At 56.0% G+C, this 18,898-nt stretch overlaps 1 protein-coding gene across 2 annotated transcripts; it reads left to right on the forward strand.

Annotated features, from left to right (window-relative positions):
- Nucleotides 1-3: 3 nt before the first annotated feature.
- On the forward strand, nt 4-18,896 carry MPP1 (membrane palmitoylated protein 1). 2 transcript variants are annotated; one of them, XM_042039938.1, is made up of 12 exons: nt 4-172; nt 6,620-6,757; nt 7,097-7,175; nt 8,159-8,244; nt 9,293-9,361; nt 12,255-12,451; nt 12,716-12,822; nt 13,707-13,787; nt 14,395-14,475; nt 14,867-15,069; nt 15,472-15,546; nt 17,605-18,896. In XM_042039938.1, the coding sequence occupies exons 1-12, from the start codon at nt 71-73 to the stop codon at nt 17,779-17,781; spliced, it is 1,395 nt and encodes a 464-aa protein (XP_041895872.1). In that variant the 5' UTR covers nt 4-70; the 3' UTR covers nt 17,782-18,896. The 2 variants fall into 2 exon arrangements, with proteins under 2 accessions (XP_041895872.1, XP_041895873.1); XM_042039939.1 differs by lacking the exon at nt 9,293-9,361 and having other exon boundaries at nt 7-172.
- The last annotated feature ends 2 nt before the right edge of the window (nt 18,897-18,898 follow it).

Consider the following 18,898-nt stretch of genomic DNA (forward strand, 5'->3'; position numbering starts at 1 on the left):
GCCGGAGCCGGGCCGGGCCGGGGGCTCAGCGCTGCCGGGGCCAGCGGGACCGGCCGCAGCTGCCGCCGCGATGACCCTCAAGTCGGGGCGCAGCGCCGGCGGCGGCAGCATGAGGACGGCGCTCTCCGACCTCTATCTGGAGCACCTCCTGCAGAACCGGCCCAAGCCCGAGGTGAGCGGCCCGGTGCGCGCCCGGACCCCGCGCCTCCGCCTGCCCCCCGCTCCCGGACCCATCCCGCTCCCGGCCCCGGCCCCGCCGAGCCCCAGCAGGGAGCCCCGGCGGGCCTCGCTGCCTGCGGGCCCTTAGCCCAGCACCCTGCGCCCGGCTCAGGCCCGGCACGGGTCCCCCGGGGGTCCCGCGGCATCCCGTCCCTCCCGCACATGCAGGGGCGAGCAGGGTCCCAGGGGCAGAGACCCCGCCGTGGGCAGCCAGGTGGGCGCCCTGTGCGTGGCGTTGCTGGTCCCCAGCACCCCGGGAGCAGGGATGCTCGCTGGGGACGTGGGGTGCCTCCGGGGAGTGGTCAGCCAGCATAGCCGGCAGAGCAGAAGGGGCTGGGTGCAGGGGAGGAAGGCTCCAGCATCCTGCCACGGAAGAGGTTGTGCTTGTTTTGCTGCGAAGTTGTAGCTGGTCTGATCTGGAACTACCTGTCACATGAGCTGATTCAGCTGCTGAGCAACCTCCAGGTCCACAGCATGGGCTGGGGGAGGGTGGGGGTCTCTTCCCCAGGGAAGGAGGATGCAAGCAGCCCTTCTCATGGCTACCCCAGGACAGGGAATGAGCCGATGGCCACGTGCACCCACCTCCAACAGAAGGAGAGCAGCCTGTACCAGCCCTCTTGGTTCTGCTGGGTGGGCTCCTTCCTCATTTAGTGTTGCTTGGGGTAGCTTGGGTGCAACCAGGAGAAGGTCAAGAGTTGCCAGTGTTAAACAGCTGGTGCTTTTCTCCCGGCAGAGATTTTCAGCTTTGAACAGGCATCCTTGGTGAAGCCATGGCATAACGTGCCTGGGCTAAGGTTTCCTTGCAGCTGTGGGGAGCCTCTGAGAGAGAGCAGGGAGGAAATTTCCCTGAAGTGCTGTCCTTGGCCCATCCTGTTGGACACTTAAACATGCAGAAGAGGCTTGTCAGATCTGTTTCACACCAGTGGCTCATCTGCTTTTTATGGTTCAACCCTGGCAGGGTGCTTTGAAAAAAACAGTCGGAAAAAAAAAATTAAAGCAGAGTGTCCGGACCAGGCAGCTGCTGAGAGGAGCTCTCCCATCCCTCTGCCTGCAAGAGCCAGGCAGAGGGCCTGCCTGGCTGCAAACAGAGCAAGGATAAATTGCCGACAGCAGCAGAGCATGGAAAATGTAGGAGCTGCCCTACAGCTTCCTGGTATTACAGTGTATTTATTTCAGTAGGGATAAAGGGAGAGATGGTGAACTGAGATCTGTGATCTGAGATCTACTGAGATCCTTTTAAAAGGAGCTCTGTAGGGCTAGCATCCAACAGTGTCCTGAGCTTGCCAGTTGCCCACATGCCCATCTCTGTGTCATGGACACGCAGAGATGGTGCTGGCCCACAGTGGCTGTGGCCCCTCCGTGGGACACCCGGACATTGCCCAGCAGCAGCTCTTGGGCGGGGTGCTGGGTCTGCCTGGCTGCTCCTGCTCTGGAGTCAAACAGGGTGGCTTGGAGGTTTCTCTTCTGCATTTTATCTGGCAGAGCCACGTGCTGGGAGCTGCTGTCCTATGTTCCTCACGTGGTGGGAGGGCATGCAAATCATGGCAAGTGGAAGCCATGTTATTGCTAGAAAACAATCCCAGGCCTCTTGCCTTGAGCCTCGCCACGTGCCTGCATATCTTTGCCATATCTCCTGACTGACAAGTACAGGTTTGCCAAAAAGGTGTGGGCTTTATTCCCAGCTGTGCTCCTGGTTGGCAGGATGTCCTTGGGCTTGTCCCTTTATCATGTGTGACTCAGTTCCCCAGCTGTAAAATGGGCAGCGAATGTGACCTTTGGGAGTTTGATGGAGAGAAGGAGGGTACTTCTGGGGAGAGCTGATCTTGAGGGTGCAGAAGGAACAGAGGGAAGTGCACTTGCCTCTGGGCAGCATTTCTCAGCATCCAGCTGGCAGCAGCTCCAAAGCAGACTGAGGCCACAATCCCCCAGGGACCAAATCCTGAACTGACCACAGGTAAAACTCGGTTGAAAGCCGACCTAAACTTCTGGCTTTGACTGATGAAGTGGGGAGGGCTGGTTCAAACTTTTTAATCTCAAATGTATTTGGCTGTGTTGCTGTGTGTAGCAGCTACAGGGAAAAAGCTGTTTTGCAGGGCTTGTTCTGGAAGCTGGGATGGAGTGGCAGGGCAGCTCCTCCTTCTGTCAGTGTTGTGGTTCCACTGGCTGTCCCTCAGAGGTGACCAGCTTCACAAACACATCTGGAAGGCTGCATCAGCCTTTTCTGGTGGGAAGGTGGTGCCTCAGCAAAACTGACTGTGCTCCCTTGAAAATCTGGCCCATCTCCATTGCGGCACTCTGTGATCTGGAGTCAGTGTGAGGGCACACAGAGCTGGCAGCACCTTCTGGCTGCCACAACCATTTTGCATCCCTCCTATTTCTCTTTTCCCCTTCCCACAGAGACCTGTTGGTGTTGCTGGGCCTTTTCCCAGTATCAGCAGTGTAAATCCTTTTTGGTTTAAATGTTTGTTGGTTTGATTATTTATTTTTTTTTTTAACTTCAATCCTATTGCTGGAAGGGGTTTTAGGTGAGATTATTCCTGTGGTTGTGCAGGCAGACTTGGGAAGTCAGTAGCCCCTGGCAGAATGAATTACTTTTAAATGTCCACATGGCTGTTGCTCTCCAGGCTGCTGGAGCAGCCCTAAAGCAGCTCCCAAGCTCAAATTTTTGCTACTTTGCTTTTTTTACACATTGCTATGTTTTTTAAGCTGTACAAGACTGAGATGGACAGATCCTGGATGGGGAGGGAGGCAAGGCTGGAGCACTGGAGGGTGGGAGGAGATATTGCTGGGTCAGGACATCTCTGCACCAAGCAATGCCCCAAGGTCCCTGCATGCACCCATGGTGATTATAATGTGAGGGGTGGTGATTCATGGAGGGAGCTGGGATTTTGGTCCTCACAGTGTGAGAAGAGTGTGTCTTCCTGCCAGCCAAGAGGGCAATCCCAGAGAAACCTGGCTCCAGGGTTCCTTCTTGCATCCAAGCTGCTGTACTTTGGGGACCCGCTTGGCAAAACCAGCAGCACTTTTCTCCACATACTTGCCAGGCAGCCCTGTTTTTCCAAGGCTACCTGATACTGAAGTCTCTTGGTTAGAGCAGCAAGGAGAGCCCAGGAACCAAATCTCTGAACGTGCCCTTTGCACTGTAGTGCTGCTTTCCTCAAGTGCTGCTTCAGCCTCCTGCAAACAAGCTGCTCAGTTAATGTTTGATTTACCCATGGCATGCAGCCTGGTGGGGCGAGTGCAGCAGCAGCAGCAACCCCCACAGACAGTGCTGACCCCACTGGGGGACAGGATGCCAAGTCCTGGGATCCTCGCTGCATTCCTTGTTGGTAAACGCTGCCTGAGGAACTGGTACACTTCCCTCTGCCCCAGGATATGGGGCAGAAATCTGGGCTCTTGAGGAAAATGCAGGCAGGGGGCTGTGGGGCACCTCTGACCCATGGAGCTGGTGGCTCTTGTGTGCATTGCCACTGGAGCAGGATTTGTGCAGGGGGATTTGTATCCTCGTCAGGCAGCTGCAAGGCACACAGGGCTGCTGGGTGCTGGGCTGTCCTGCACCCCTATTGCACAGCTCAGCCCCCCAACCTCCTTGCCCCACCTCTGCCCCAGCACAGACCCTGGCAGCGACAGAGCCCGGGGCTGTGCAGAGCTGGCAGTGGCTGGTGGCCACGAGCTGACTCTCAGCAGCACTCCCAGATGTTTCCTGTGGAGCAGTGCACAAGGAGCAGAGTCTGGCCAGTCACCAGCATGACTCAAAAGGCTCTTAAGGTCACAGACTACGCTGGGCCAAGCCAGCCAAGAGCGTGGCAGCTGCCAGGAGAGTGCAAGGCGATCGGGCCAGCCGGCTCATGTGCGTGGGGCATGACAGCCACACACATCTCCTGTTTCTGGGTGCCAACATCAGGGCTGAATCTGCCTCCCCGAGGGTCCTGGTTGTCCTCATGAACCAGGCATTTTCCCGTCCAGACCTGCTGGCTGCCCAGTGCCATCAGCAAAACAGCCCACACCATTCCAGCATGGCTCTGGGCAGAGAGTGTTGTTGGAAAACTCTTCTGCATTCAGAGTTGCCATCAAGTGACTGGTGGCCATCCCCAGGCACAGCAGCCAGTCTCTGGTGACAGAGCTTGTTCTCCAGGAGTCACCAGGGTGACACTGGTGCTGCGTCAGCATCGAGAGCTGGGTGTTTTCTCCAGCTCTCAGCAAAGAACAAAGGTTGGGGTCAGGAGGCTCAGCTGATGGGGATGGTAAGGATGGGAACTTCCAGTCCCTGGAGCAGACTGTGCTGTGTCCTGGGTCATCGGGCTGTGCTGAGCGTAGAGGTTTGAAGCCAGGAATTGCATGGTTTAACATTTTCCCAAGGCATGACCAAGATAAGTATGATCTGTGCTGACTCCAACCACCCCATGGGCACTTTGGCCTCTGGTCAGGCTGGAGAAGGTCCTTGTCCTCCTGTTCCTCCTTGCACCTGCTGGTTTGGCAGAGGGGGACAGCTCTAGTCATGCACACTGCTGGATATGTTCCTATGTACTGCAAAGGGTGTGGTAGCATCATGCCCTGCTAGGGCTGGCAAGCCAGGCTGAGGGAAATGGACGCAAGTTGTTCTTCCTTCCATCTTGCCAGTCCATGGCCTGGGTGCTGTTCTGGGCTGGGATTCAGCCTTCTTCTCCATGTTTAAGCCGTTGGCAGCTGGAGCCCACGTGGTTGCCTTTTGAGGAGGAGGTTGGTTGGCACTTTTGGAAGTAGTTGGCTTAAAAATAAATCCCTGCATCATGGGCACACAGCTCCCTGAGCCCTTCCCTCCCTGGCCCAGCTCCACCAGTGCCCTTTCTGGGGGCTGTGACAGTGACCGTGCCTGGTCTGTCCCTCTCTGCCAGGACCTTTCCTGCTGTCCTTGTTAGTCCTGACTCTGCTGCCCCTTTCTTTGGCTCCCTCCCTCCTTTCTGCCATCACACAGAGCTGGATCACCATCTCAGCCAGCAGCACTCCAGCACATCCCTAGCAAAGCTCATTTTATTGTGGTTTAGTGCCGTGGCTGCAGCCCAGTAGCAGATACTCTTCAAGAGCCTTCCCCTGGCCTCACCAGATCTGCCTCCCCACCTGGCAGTGTGGGGCTGCAGCTTCTCCTCTGCTCCAGGCCGGGGGCCTGGGGTGGGTGAGAGCGAGCTGGGGCAAGGGTGTCAGGCTGATATTTCCCAGCTCCTGACATGGAGTCAGGCTGTGGTGGGGAGAGGTGTTGGCTCTGCCTGTCTGGGGATGGCCACGACACTGATGCAGGACTGAAGCCAGTGAGGACCTTGCTGGGTGTGCCTGCAGATTTGCTCGCTGTGGCTCTCAGCTCAGGCACTGCTGGGAGGGAGGGTGCAGGCTGCAAACTGGGCAGCAAAGCCGGGAGTCTGGTGTGGAGTGGGTCAGCCAGCAGAGTTTGTTTTGCATCATGGGCTGGCATGGGAATTTGTGCCAACGGGGCGGGCAAGGGCTGCAGATCGAAGCTGGCCTGAGTTTTGCTGGGCCAGCACTGATTTGGGAGAGGCTTGAGGAAAGTCCACTGCACTTGGGGCTGAACAGGCACATTTGTGAGCTGTGTGGAGACATTGCCCAGCACGTCTGAGAGATTTAACAGGACTGTATCAGGCTTTCTTGGGCTGGGAGAGAGAAGCTCACCAGGCAGGATGGGTTTGGAGGTCTTTGTATAGGACCCCATGCACTCTCCATCTGCCCTGGTGCCAGCACGTGCTGGAAACCAAGAACAGAGGTTTCCTCAGGGCTGAAAGTCCCTGCTTGGCATCCCAGTGCAAACCAGCATGAAAGCACCTGTAGCTGGGAGCTGGGAAGGAGAATGGGATGTTTCTGGCTGGCTTGGGAGCACACTGCCTTCAGTGCCTGGATGTTGTGTACATGGCTTTGCACTGTACAGTTGCCCACTGATGTAGGTCAGGAAAGGTTGAACTTGCAAACTGAGCAAGAGCAAAGCCTGGCTCCAGTTCTCAGGGGTGAGTCCCAAACTGTTCCGTTCACTTGGTGAGGATGTCCTGGGCTTTATGCTCTGCAGCAAGCTGTCTGTGAGCCAAGTGCTGCTGTGACACACAAGGAGCATTTGTGACTCTTTGCTTCAGAAGATCAGCTGGGGACTCTTTCGGCTTCTGCTACCTGTAGCTTTTCCAAAGTTTTCTTACATCCTGTGTTTCCCAGAGTGGAAAACTGCAGATTAAACCCACATCCACATCTCCAAAGCTCAAGCTCTTCTGCTCCTTTCCTTTTCTTGCCCTTAGCATCTTCTCCTCCCCTGTGCTCCACCTGCGCCGCAGGCACCTTAACATGTTTGAGTAGCTCAGCCCCGCAGCAGGGATCCAACATTCCCAGGTGGAGCCCCTAAACCGTGGTCTCTGTTTTGCCCCGACAGGCCATGACTCAGTCCCCAAACGCCATGACTGAGGACATTTATACCAACGGCTCAGCGACCCTGGGCAGCCCCTCGCACAGCCGCGAGGTGCGCAAGATCCGCCTTGTGCAGTTCGAGAAGGTCACCGAGGAGCCCATGGTGAGAACTGGCAAGGCCCCAAAGCTGGATGGCACCCGGGGGGTGGAGGGCAGGTTGAGCTGTGCCAGCAGGCTGGCCTTGAGGGAAACAGATCACTGGAGATCTCGGCCATGGGAAAAAGTTGCTGGACTCTGCCTTCTGCCCGGGCACCCGAAGCGAGCCCCACAGAGGATGGTGTTAATGGTGCCAAGAGGAGCTGCAGCAGCCTGAGTTGGCCTAGCAGGGTCTTCCCCCCAGCCACTGCACAGCCCACTGTGGACATGGGCCTGGAGTGGACTTTGCTGAGGGCAGGAGAGCTCTCCCCTCTAGCGAGCAGTCATGGATTTTCCTGTCTTCCAGGGAATCACGCTGAAGCAAAATGACAAGCAGAGCTGCATGGTGGCCAGGATCTTCCATGGGGGCATGATTCACAGACAAGGTAACAAGGCTTGTAGAAGCAGTGCATGTCTGCAGGTGGTTTCTTCCCATGCAGCAATAAGGCAGGTCCTCAGCAGTGCTGGCTTTCCCCTGTGACATGGACATCTGTGCCTGTTCCTCCTCTAGGGATGTGTCAGGAGCTTGGAACTCACTGGTCTCTCTGCATGATTGTCATGTTAATACACTGGAGGCTTTAGGGATAAATAAAGGGTTGGGGGAAGGGCTCTCCTAAAAAGGAACTGGAGATCATCTGTCTCTGTCTCATGGTGGGGTCACTGTAAGAAGAGATGGATCATACCCTGGGGACCGTGGGGGAAGCTCTTCCCATTCCTAAAGTGCACAGGTGGAACAGGCATCCTGTAGATTGGCTCTGCAGACCAAAATAAGGTGCCAAAAGAAATAAATAGGTGCTATTTTCTGGGTTTGGGTCTTGCCAGGGAGGCGTGGATACGAGATGTTCTCTGCTTAGAAGAGTCTGCTTTTCCAGCCTTGGATCCAAGTGGGAAGTCTGTGCTTACAACTGCCAAAATAAGACAGGAGCCTTTCCAATAACACTACTGGAGCCTGATTTTTAGCAGTGTATCTGAGGCTGTAATCTGCCTGGGTATATAAACTGAAACCACACAAAGCCAGGAATGCTTGTGTTAAGGGCCTTGTAAGGAGCTTGTCATTGGCTTTGGGAGAGGTACTTGGGGTTGGGTTTGAAACACTGATCCAGGTGCTTTGACCAGTCCAAAGCACTTTCCACACACTGGAAAGCAGCCTGATTTTCAGACTGGCTAAATGTGTCTATTGGGTGGAGGGGGAAGAATTCATTCCCCTTGTGCTTTACTCCCATGTGCTTCGATGGCACGTGTGGTTCCAGAAGCACTGCCAGGCAAACACTGCAGTGTCCTGGCCACAGCTTGCCCAGGAGGCTGATGGAGCTGTGTAAGTTGGGTTTGTCCCTTTTCTGCATTTTCTTATTTCTCACGTTGCTGGCAGGCTCCCTTCACGTGGGTGATGAAATTATAGAAATCAATGGGCAGAGTGCGAGCAACCACTCAGTTGACCAGCTGCAGAAGATGCTGGTAGGTATCTGTGTGTGTCAGGGCTGTTCCCTGGGAAGGACCCCGTTGGTCTGCATGCTGTGAGCATTCACTCCCTCCCACACACCAGGGCCAGCACACAGCTGCCTGCATATGGCAGTGTGATGTGGCAGAAAGCACCCTGCATGCAGCCCCGGTGGGGTCTGTGCTTGCTGCTTGTTTGTGGCCTCCTGGAGCAGCAGTGAAGGCTGTTGACTGGGTGTGCAGCTCCAGCACTGCTCTTGCAGACCTGAGCCACACATGCATGTCATGTTTGTGCCATTTGCCTGCTGCTGAGGTCATGGTGATCCTGTCTGGCCCTTGCCAGAGACAGCTTTGCACAGGGCCTCCAACCTGCTCTGGGTTCACACACTGATCCTGATCCTGATCCATGCCCAACATACGGCACCTTGTTGGAGGGAGGTGCTGCTGCTGCTTGAGGGTCCTAAGCAGGAGGCTTGGCCTTGCCAAAGTGCCACAGGATGTCCCTGCTCCAGACAGCAGGACCAAGGAGGAGCTTGTCTTTGTTTTTGCTTCCTGAGAAGGGTGGTTGGCCCAGGTGGTCCCTCCAGGCCTCCACATGTGGTTGTCCCCATGGGACCATGTGGATCTTGTGATGCAAGTGAGGCAACAGTGCACTGGCCTGTGGCAGGCAAGAGAGTGCTGTGCTTTAATGCCACCAGGAGGGCCAGAGCAAGAGGCCAGCATGGAGAGGACCTGGAAGAATCAGCCTCTCCTCCCAGGCTCCTCACTGGAGCAGCCAGGGTGGAGATGATGCAGATCTCCATGTTCATTCTGGTGGTGCTTAGCAGTGCCCACAGCCAGACCCTTGTGAGGGTGCTGGTGTCCCCCATGGGAATGTGACAAGTATGGCAAAGCCAAGCAGAGCTGTTTCTGACCAGGCTGTGGTGTCCCCCAGCACGGTGGGGAGCACGCAGGAGCCCTGCCTTTTAGGTGCTGGCACTCAGCACCTCCCTGCACAGGTTGCTGCTGTTGAGCTGCCTCCAGACACCACCTCCTCCAACTCTTCTTTCTCCCCTTTGTTCACTAGAAAGAAACCAAGGGGATGGTCTCATTAAAAGTCATTCCCAACCAGCAAAGCCGCCTCCCTGCTCTTCAGGTAAGTGCAGCCTCTGGACCCACAGGCAGTGCTGGGATGTGGCTGTGGGGCAGGGTGGGACCAGAGCAAACCATGCAGGACCAGTGCTGGGGAGAGAGCTGTGCTCAGCCAGGGGTGTCAGGGCAAGGGGGGGTGGCTGCCTTGGCACCTTGTGTGAGCTGCTGGAGGGACCTGTCCTGTGCTTACATCACTGCAAACAACCATATGTTGGGCCTGTGTGGATGTGTTTACCCAAAGCGTGTGTGGGAACACAGGGCTGGGATGTCTGAGCCACCAGTGGTGTTTGGGGATGGGACAGCAGTGGCAGGTGCCCACCAGGGAGCACGTGAGGGTCTCCTTCAGAGCCACGTTCCTGTAACACGGCCAGCCCCCAGCTCTGTGGTCCCTGCTCTCACCGATGCTGGGTGCAGCAGCCCCAGTGAGGATGACGTCGGTCTGGGTGCACAGCGTGGGAGGAAGGAAGCAGTGGGGGGAAGGAAGGCAGCTCCTTGCACCTGCTGTCACTGCCAGGGTGGGGAGGCCATGCTGTGTCACCAGGGGGTGACACCTGCGTGGCTTTGCCTTTGAAGTCCTGCTGTGGCCGAAATAGAGTAGTGGGGGAGGGCTGTGTCCTCTGCCAAGGCTTCAGGACGTGGTAGCTGGTTTGCTGTCTTGTGTTGGTGCAGGAGTAACCCCCAGTGCAGACCCCCTGTCATGGCCAGGCAGGGGAGGGAGAGGAGTTCAGAGGCAGAGGGTGGGGGCTGGATGGGGCTGGCATGGGCTGAGGGAGCACATGTCATTCTTTACTCAGAGAAGCTGAGGTTCTGAACATGGTGGCAAGTGTTGGTGGCTCTGCTTCTTGCTCAGTCCTTGCTGTCCCCAGTCCTGCTCGACCAGCTTTGCATGTGTGTTTATTAAACACTGGGCCATGTCTGTCCTTCCCTGCTGTCTTATCTGCCCTCCCTGTGCTGACCCAGCCAGCTCAGTCAGTCAGCTCAGTGCCAGGGGAAAAGCTACCCCAGAGGAAAAGAATGCAGTTTCTGGTTCACCTGAGGCTGGCCACGGGCTCAGGGAAAGACACAGGAACAGACTCTGTCCCAGCAACAGTTGCTGTGCCCAGGGCAGTGGTGCTGTCTGCTTCCCAGAGCCACAGCTGCTCTGTTGGTTGCAGTACCACCACCAAGAGTGGACTGTGTTTCCACTCCTGGATCCCCATGGTCACCTTTATTTTAGGGACTGGTGTAAAATCCTGGCATCATGATTTTCCCCTACCCTGGCTTGCCCCAGAGAGGCTGAGTGTCTCTTGGAGCAGGTCTGCTTGGGAGGGTCTTAATGAGAGGAGGCACAGAGCGTTCAAGGCTCTTGAGGTCCCCTCCAGCATATTCCCTGCAGCCTTTTGACTTTAAAAGACCAGGACTTCTCATGCTGGAGCCTGCTCAGCAGCTGAGCCCTAAAGGGGGGCTGGCAGCAGGCAGGCAAAGAGCCCTGTGCAGCTGTGGGTGAGGTGTGGAGCTGTCTGATGCCAACTCCTAACTGGTGTAGGGTGGGTATTTCCAAAATGGCCTGGCTTGGACCATCAGTGCTGCAGGAGCAGAGAGCTCTAGGCAGTGCCTGCTGTGTATCACTCATGTGTTTGTGTGGGTGATCAGCTTCCTGGTGCCAGAGAGTGCTTTCAAAGCAAGCAGCAGTCCTCATCCTGAAAGGAGATTTCACTCTTATTGTTTTTCCTAATTTCATTTTTTTCATGAGTGCTCTCGTGTCCCAGCTTGATCCATATGCTCTTTTCTGGCAATGAAAGGGAACCACGCTTGTGTCCTGATGGCTCTGTGCCTCCAGCAGCACAGCTGAGGGAGGACAAACTGTGGGAAATTGTTTTAATGTGGAAGAAGGACAGCATGGTCTGCTCTGCCCAGGGAGGATGAGTTTCCAGGCCCTGCCTGTCACATCTGAGGGAAGGACAGGCATCACCCCATGTGAAACCCTTTGCCGCTTGCTACGTGCTGTGTTTCTAGGGTAATGAACTTGCCAGGGTCCTGCTCAGGGTTCCCTAAACTCTGCCTTTCACTCCTAATCCTCCATTCTCTGCCTGGCTTTGCTTCCACTCCAGTCCTGACAGGGTCCTGGTGGGAGTGGGTGCTGTAGACTCCTTCTCAAAGAGCTGAGCAAGCAGAAGGGACAGGGAAAGCCAACTTTCTTGGTCTTCAGGGCTTGTCCAGCCTCAGGAGGATGCACAGTGGCCTGGGAAGCAGCAGCAGCAGCTCGTTTCCAGTTGCGGCTGTGATGAATTGTAGCTTTGTGAGAGTAGCTGATGCCAAAGGGACTGGGACAGACCAAGGCAGGGATGGATACAGCACTGCATCCTTGGCTCCCTGAAGGCCTCGTGCCATGCAGGGAGTGCCCAGTTCTGGGGAAAGGCAACACAGAGCAGCTGAGATTGAGCCATGGCCTTCCCTGGGGTCCCTGTTGCGACGTCACCCCTGTGCTCACCCCACTGCAGACACCAGTTGTGCACCGTGTCAGTGGGACTCCTCTGTGGCTAGCTGAACTCACCAGCACTGTGCAGCACCCAGGGCACTGCAGGGAGGCCCCATGGCAGGGTTTGAACAGCAGCTGTGGGTGTGTGGGTCTGCCTAGAGGCAGCAGCCCTGTCACCAGCTCCCAGTAGGGCCAAGATGCCATCCTCCTTCCCTCATCCACTCACCAGCACATCTCACTACAATTCCATGCCCAAGACTTTTACCCCTAAGCTTTGTGCATCTCCTTTCTCCCCACACAGCCCTGTGGGGCCTGGGAAGGAGCAGGGGCTGTGTGCCTGGAGCCATCTCTGCAGTCACTGCTGGGGAATGCAATGTGGGGGCCAAACTTGGCCACCCTGCATGGCCTTGCTGACTCTGGTCTGCTCTCTCTTTTGCAGATGTTCATGAGGGCACAGTTTGACTACGACCCCAAGAAAGACAACTTGATCCCCTGCAAGGAAGCAGGACTGAAGTTTCAGATCGGTGATGTGATTCAGATCATAAACAAGGATGACAGCAACTGGTGGCAGGGCCGGGTGGAGGGTTCCTGCACTGAGTCAGCAGGACTCATCCCTTCTCCAGAGCTGCAGGAGTGGTAGGTCCTTGGATGTGGCCAGAAGGGCTGGATCTGGGAGTGGAGGCGGGAGCAGTGACCATGTGCTATCAGGAGTTTGAGTTGGGTAACACCAGCGTCACTGCTGGGACAAGGAGGCAAATGTCCCCTTCATGTGCTGCAGGGTGAGCCTTTTCTGTCCCAGCAGCCAGCCTGTTGCTCTTGCATGTCTGAGGGACAATCCTGCTGCTGTCCCAGGGCTTGGGGTGACAGCTGGGCCATGGTGGTGTCCTCCTCTCTTGGTAGGCGTGTGGCAAGCGTCACCCAGCCCACCCAGAGTGAATCCCCAAGCTGCAGCCCCTTTGGGAAGAAGAAGAAGTGCAAAGATAAATACCTGGCCAAGCACAGCTCAAGTAAGTGTGAGCAGGGCAGTGGGCTCCATCCCCAGCCCTGGTCATCTTTCCTGCCTCTGGGCAGGGCTGGGTCTGTCCTCCATGGGAGTCAACCAGAGGGCCCAGCTGTGTCAGCAGTGGAACCTCAGGATACTCCGTAGCTGTCACTTCTTTGGAGTCCCTTCTCCAGTCTTCATACCCCTCATGTGGCCACAGCTGTGTCCCCATGTGCACGAGGCTGGCTCAGCACTAAGCTCCTGTGCTCTCCCCTTGGTGACAATTCCTTGCACTCCCAGCCCTGTGAGGTCAGGCTCCCCAGCCTCAAACCCCCCAGGCTGCTGAACACAGGGCAGGCAGTGGCAGTGCTGCTGCTCAGCAATTAAGGAGCAGCCTGAACTGCTCCCACAGCTGCCAAGTCCTGTCCCTGGTGGGGCAGGGAACTGCCCCTCAGCCACCCATGCAAACACCCCATGCTAAACTGAGCAAAGAGCTGGGTGCCTGGGGACTGCTGGCTCCTGGCCCAGCCTGCAGCTCCAAACAGCAACAAACAAGGCTGTAAATCACCCAGATATATAAAGCTCCCCCAGCAGCAAGCTCCCTGCAGCATCCTGCTGCTTCTCCACCTCAGCTCCCAGGTCCTACTGTCCTGAGCAGATTTAATGAGCAAAAGCAGCCCTGGCTTTGTTGGCAGCTCCCCAGCACCCACTCTGCCCCTCACATTCTGCTTGATGTTGCTGCTGCTCTTTTTCCCAAGCAGCCAAACGTGGATGAGCTCCTAGCCCAGTCCTGACTACTCCTGCCCTTTTGCCCAAGGACCTGGCTTTGGTCTGATACACACACACATGCTTGTGCTGGTGTGGCCAAGCCAGTTCTGACCCCTCTGTCTCGTTTCTCCTCCACCCCAGTTTTTGACCAGCTGGATGTCGTTTCCTATGAGGAGGTGGTGAGGCTGCCTGCCTTCAAGAGGAAGACTCTGGTGCTCATTGGTAGGTCCTGTGCCAGGCATCCTCTGCACACAGGGGCTGTGTGGTGGGAACCAGGACTGCACGGGGGCTGGGGCACTGCAGTCCTTCAAGACCTAGTAAGGTCTGGGGAGCATTTCTTCAGCCTGCAGCAGTCATCCCACAGACTGACTCCCTCCATGCAGCATTGTGCATGGCCTGGCATCTGTGCTGCAGTGCTGGGGCAGTTGAAGCACGTGTTTGCAGCTCCTGAGTATCTTCATGGAAAATCTCTATTCAAAGCAGCTCGGGTGTGTGCAGTTGCACCAAAGCAAGCACCCCCCTGCTATGGGGACTGAGCACTTGGTGGTGGACTGCACGGGCATGGGCAGCCCACCAAGTCCAGGCAGGCTGGCTGCTCTGCAGGCAGCAGTCCTGTCTCCAGCTGGGGCTGGAGGTGAGCATTCCCAGGACATGAAGAGCCTCTTCCAGGGCTGGATAACACCACAGACCAACCCAGAAAGCGCATCTTCTGCAGGGCCCTGGCCAAGCTCTGCACCTTTCGTCAGACCCAGAGCTGTGGAGGGGCCCCAGCATCTCCCAAGAGGCTGCTCTGAGCTCAGCTCTAGTGTCCATCTCTCTCTCTCTCCAGGGGCCAGTGGCGTGGGCCGTAGCCATATCAAGAATGCTCTGCTCAGCAACAACCCAGAGAAGTTCATGTACCCACCCCCATGTAAGTACCCAGCCAGGTGGAGGGCACAGCATGGGATGCATTTCCTCTCACCTCTTTGATCCAGCACCTTCTGACAGCAGGTGGGAGGTGAGGAGATGTTCCTCCAGCACCACCAAGCCCCTGAAGTCAGAGGTCCCCACATGCAAGGCCTCCCTGCCTGCTGTCCCACATGGACCCACCTTTACCCACAGAGGCTGCAGGGCTGCTGCCACCCACACACAGACACCTCATTCTTCTCATCCAGTGCCTGTCCCCAGCTGGCTGAGGTCCTAACTTGTCCAAAGCAGGAAGCAGTTAACAGGGGATTAGTCCAGCTTAGGCTTGATGCTGGCTCCACTCTATTCCCCTCTCCTTTTGGGGGCCAGCACTCACCCTCTCCCTCCCTCCCCAGACACTACACGCCCCCAGAAGAAGAATGAGGTGGATGGGAAGGACTATTACTTTGTCTCCACTGAGGAGATGACCCGGGACATCTCGGCCAACGAGTTCTTGGAGTTTGGAAGCTACCAGGGAAACATGTTTGGCACCAAGTTTGAAACAGTGCACAAGATCCACCAGCAGGACAAAGTCGCCATTTTGGACATCGAGCCCCAGGTGGGGAGGAGCAGGGGGAGGGGTGGGTGGACAGGGGCTGCCACAGATTGAACTGCCTGGGTGCTGGCTGTACCTGTCCCTGCCTTCTCTTCCCAAAGGAAGAAGCCAGCAAGCCCTGGGGTGGCATTTCCATTGGCAAGACGTGGGTACAGTGAGGATGTTCCCTGTCACAGCACACACCTGGCTGTGACAGCAAGGCCACGGCCAGGCTGCTGTGGGAGTGGGTTGCAGGGACCCTTTTCCAGGAGCCCACCCAGTGAGCTCCTGTCCCCAGTGAGGGGTGTCTCCTTTAGCCCCCACTGCATCACAGGCACCGTGCCAGCCTGGCTGGGGGCAGCATGGGGGGACAGCAGCCAGCCAGCTGTGCCTGGTCCCTGCCTAACTGCACCCCTCTCTCCACAGACTCTCAAGATTGTCCGCACGGCCGAGCTCTCCCCGTTCATTGTCTTCATTGCCCCAACAGACAAGGCAGAGGAGGTGAGTGGCAGGGTGTCCCCTTCTGTCCCCCTCTGGCTGGGCTTCTTTGCCCATGGCAGAGCCTGCTGCAGCAACCCAGGGCTCTCCCCTTCAGCATATTCCTGTCTGCTTTGCTTTTGGTGGTCCGGAACTCAGCCCAGACCTGAGAAACAGGCATTGCCAATTCCTGCAGCTGTAGACTCAGCAACCCTCATCCCAGCATCATAATCGCAGTGGGGAGCACAGCCCAGCACCCGGAGCAGGACCATTTATCCTGGCATCAGCTATGCAAATAGACACTCAAACAACTGCTCCCTTCATTCTTTGCCTCATTAGGATGCTGATCCCTTTAACGTGAGGATGAAAGCAGCACTGATAGCACAGTTAACTCACTCGGTGCCAAGTGGCAGCCACAGGCTACCGCTTCCCAGGAAGCCCCCCTGGATGCAGGGATGCTGCCTACCCTGTCCTGCCTCCCAGTCTGGCAGGGAGATGGGAAGACAGAGGCCAACAAGAAGACCCACAGCTGTGCTCCTCCTGCCTTCAATGGCAACAAGGGCACCTCTCCCAGTCTATTAAATTTGTGTTTGTATGGCTTAAGCTACAGATTGCAGAGAGGATATTTATGCAACCTTCAGAGCAAGTGTTGTGCAGGTATTTAGAAGCACGTTAAGTTCCTAATGCAGCAGGCTGAGGAGGGGGGGAAAGGGGACAGGTCTCAGAGCAGAAAGGGCCACTCTGTCACCCACAGCTGCCTCCATCCAGAGAGGAATCACATCCTGCTGCAGTGGGCAGGGCCAGCCCTGCTGCCAGGCACTAAATATAACCCTGCAGCTCGGCTCACTCTGAGGAGAGGGATGCGGCAGAGTTAATGTGACCCCGCAGAGCTCACGTGAGCAAAAACCGCTCCTTGCCCTCCCCTCTCCACCCCCAACAGCTGCTGGCTTCATCCACAATATAGGAAAAATTAATTTTATGCGAATAGATGAATATTTTCTGTAACTCTTTCAAGATGAAGGTAGCTAAGCACTATTTTTTTTTTTTTTTTTGCCCCTAGGGTAATAATTATATTTAAAGTTTGTCAGTGTTGAACTGAACACCTTAAAGCCAGAAGCCTGCTGTGCCCTGAGGGAGGGTGTGGTATTGCAAATATTGCTGTGCCATCTGTAGTATGTTTTTAGTGCTGACCACTAAAGGTGTCACTACTGTGATATATACCCAGGTGGTCTAACAAAAGAGAAGGGAAGGACATAAAGACTGGTCTGATTTGGGTCTATTAATGTATTTTTAGGACTATTTAACCTATTGATAATAGATATAATTATATAATAGATATGATAATTAATATAATCTAATAATACCCATTTAGGTCTATTAATATCTGCACAGAGCAGAGCTCAGCAAGCACTGCACCCCAAGCTATCCCTCCTCCCCAGACACAGAAGCTGCCTGTCATTCAGGCTCCATTAGGGAAATACGTGGAAATGGTCTGGACCTCACTGCCAGGGGCAGAGCTGCCCAGGGGATGCACCCCTGGGATGCCCCTACAAGGTGGGCAGCCCAGCCACACTGGCAGGAGGGGAGGGGCAGCTTTGCTTTTAGTATCAAAGGACAGCACTAAAAACCCAGTCAAAACCAGTGGAGAGGCTGGTAAAGCTGTGCCAGCTGGTGCTGTTCTGGTCAAAAGCCAGGGGGAAGGGAGGATGCTGCAGGGATCCCACCTCCAACCCAGCCTGGAGCTGGTGACAGTGCCCAGCAGAGCACTGAGCAGCCTGCTGCTTGTGAACCTTCTCCCTGAGACCTGCCACAGAGCATTTTAAAGGTAAATACAAGACCCAGCAGGTCTGGCCTCAGTCTAGCAGGTAACCTGATGCTCCCATCACCACATGGAGTCCAGCAAAAGCCCCAGACACAAGCCCAGAGATCACACAACACTTCCTGGCCCATCGGACAAGCTCTAAGGATTCTCTGTGCTCTGATACTTCTCAACCCCTCGAGTTGTTTCGGTGCTGGGAGGGTGTTTCCAGGTTGGGACGGGCTGTGAAGTTCCTCTCCTGAGCACTGTCCTGTTCCTTGCAGTCGGAGGCTCTGCAGCAGCTCCGCAAGGACTCGGAGAGCATCCGGAGCCGGTACGCACACTACTTCGACCTGTCCTTGGTCAACAACAGCGTGGAAGAGAGCCTCCAGCTGCTGCAGGAAGCCTTCGAGCAGGCCTGCAGCTCTCCACAGTGGGTGCCCGTCTCCTGGGTCTACTGAGAGGGCACCCAAGCCCAGCCGCTTCCCATCAACCATCCTGCAGCCACTGGGAAACACCTCCTCAGCTTCCCCTGCCCCACAGAGCCCAGCACAACTCCCTCCTCTGCTGCTCCACCGACACGGTCTGGTTCACACACACACAGGGTGCCTGCAGCTCCTCTCCTGGCAACAGAGGCTGCCTGGGTGCCGGCCACCTCCCGTGGCACTGCAGGGCAGGGCAGTGGCTACAGCAGAGCCCAGGTTAGCTCAGAGCACAGCTCCCTGCCCGCCCCAGGCAAGGGAAAGCACAGTCCTGCTGTAGCACCCAGCTGATCTGCCCTGCAGCAGTCCCAAGGGAAGTGGCAGCACAGGGGCTTTCGAGGCAGATGTCTCCTGACATGGCAGGAGTGCACCCAACTCAAAACCCTTCCCGCTGTCCATGAGGCTTCACCAAGTCCACATCTTAGGAGGCTTCTCCCAGAGCACACCAGAGCCCCTGCATCCAAGGGTTTCCTCTCATGAATGGGGAAGATGCTGAATGTGGCACAGAGCACCCGCAGGCAGGCCTCACCCGGTGTTCCCAGGCTGGAGTTTTCTCATTGACCCTGTGCAGCCATAGGTGTAAAAACTCACTGTTATTGGAATTCTCACCGTGCAGCTTGGATTGTTAGTGCCTGGCCAGAGAAACGGGGCAGCAGCTGAGCCAGTTCCACAGACCAAACCCCAGAGGGACTCTTCAAGGGGTAAATTACCTCCAGCCACAACTATCTGTTGCATGCAGTAGAAAAGTGTCTACAGTGATCATCCAGGCATGTTTTCCAGTCTAGGGTGTCTCACACACTGTATGCAATGATGCAAGCCATGCTCACACCATGGGGTTTGTACTGACTCACAAGCCCCACAGCACCATGTCTGGGAAGTATCACCGTGGCTCCTGGGCAAACCACGTCCACCATGTAGGTGAAAAATGTCATTTGTGTGTTCAGTCAGCTATAGGGGCAAGGGGAAGGTGGTTAAAAAGTCTTGTGCAATTTTTTTTAAGGATGCCAAAAATAAAAACCTATGTGCAATAGGGACCTTCGTTCTGATCCACTGCAGGGAAACAATGAGCAGCAATAAACGTGCGCTGAAACATTGC

Source organism: Corvus kubaryi, unplaced genomic scaffold (assembly GCF_017639235.1).
Source record: "Corvus kubaryi isolate FWS band 111438036 unplaced genomic scaffold, C.kubaryi_AGA036_p1.0 37395, whole genome shotgun sequence".
Taxonomy (NCBI): Eukaryota; Metazoa; Chordata; class Aves; order Passeriformes; family Corvidae; genus Corvus; species Corvus kubaryi.

Excerpts from the sequence above, each read along its gene's own strand:
- MPP1 (XM_042039938.1), top strand. The coding sequence starts at position 71 with ATGACCCTCAAGTCGGGGCGCAGCGCCGGCGGCGGCAGCATGAGGACG. Across the intron at positions 173-6,619 it reads AGAACCGGCCCAAGCCCGAG|GCCATGACTCAGTCCCCAAA; the intron begins GTGAGCGGCCCG and ends TTGCCCCGACAG. Across the intron at positions 14,476-14,866 it reads GTTCATGTACCCACCCCCAT|ACACTACACGCCCCCAGAAG; the intron begins GTAAGTACCCAG and ends CTCCCTCCCCAG.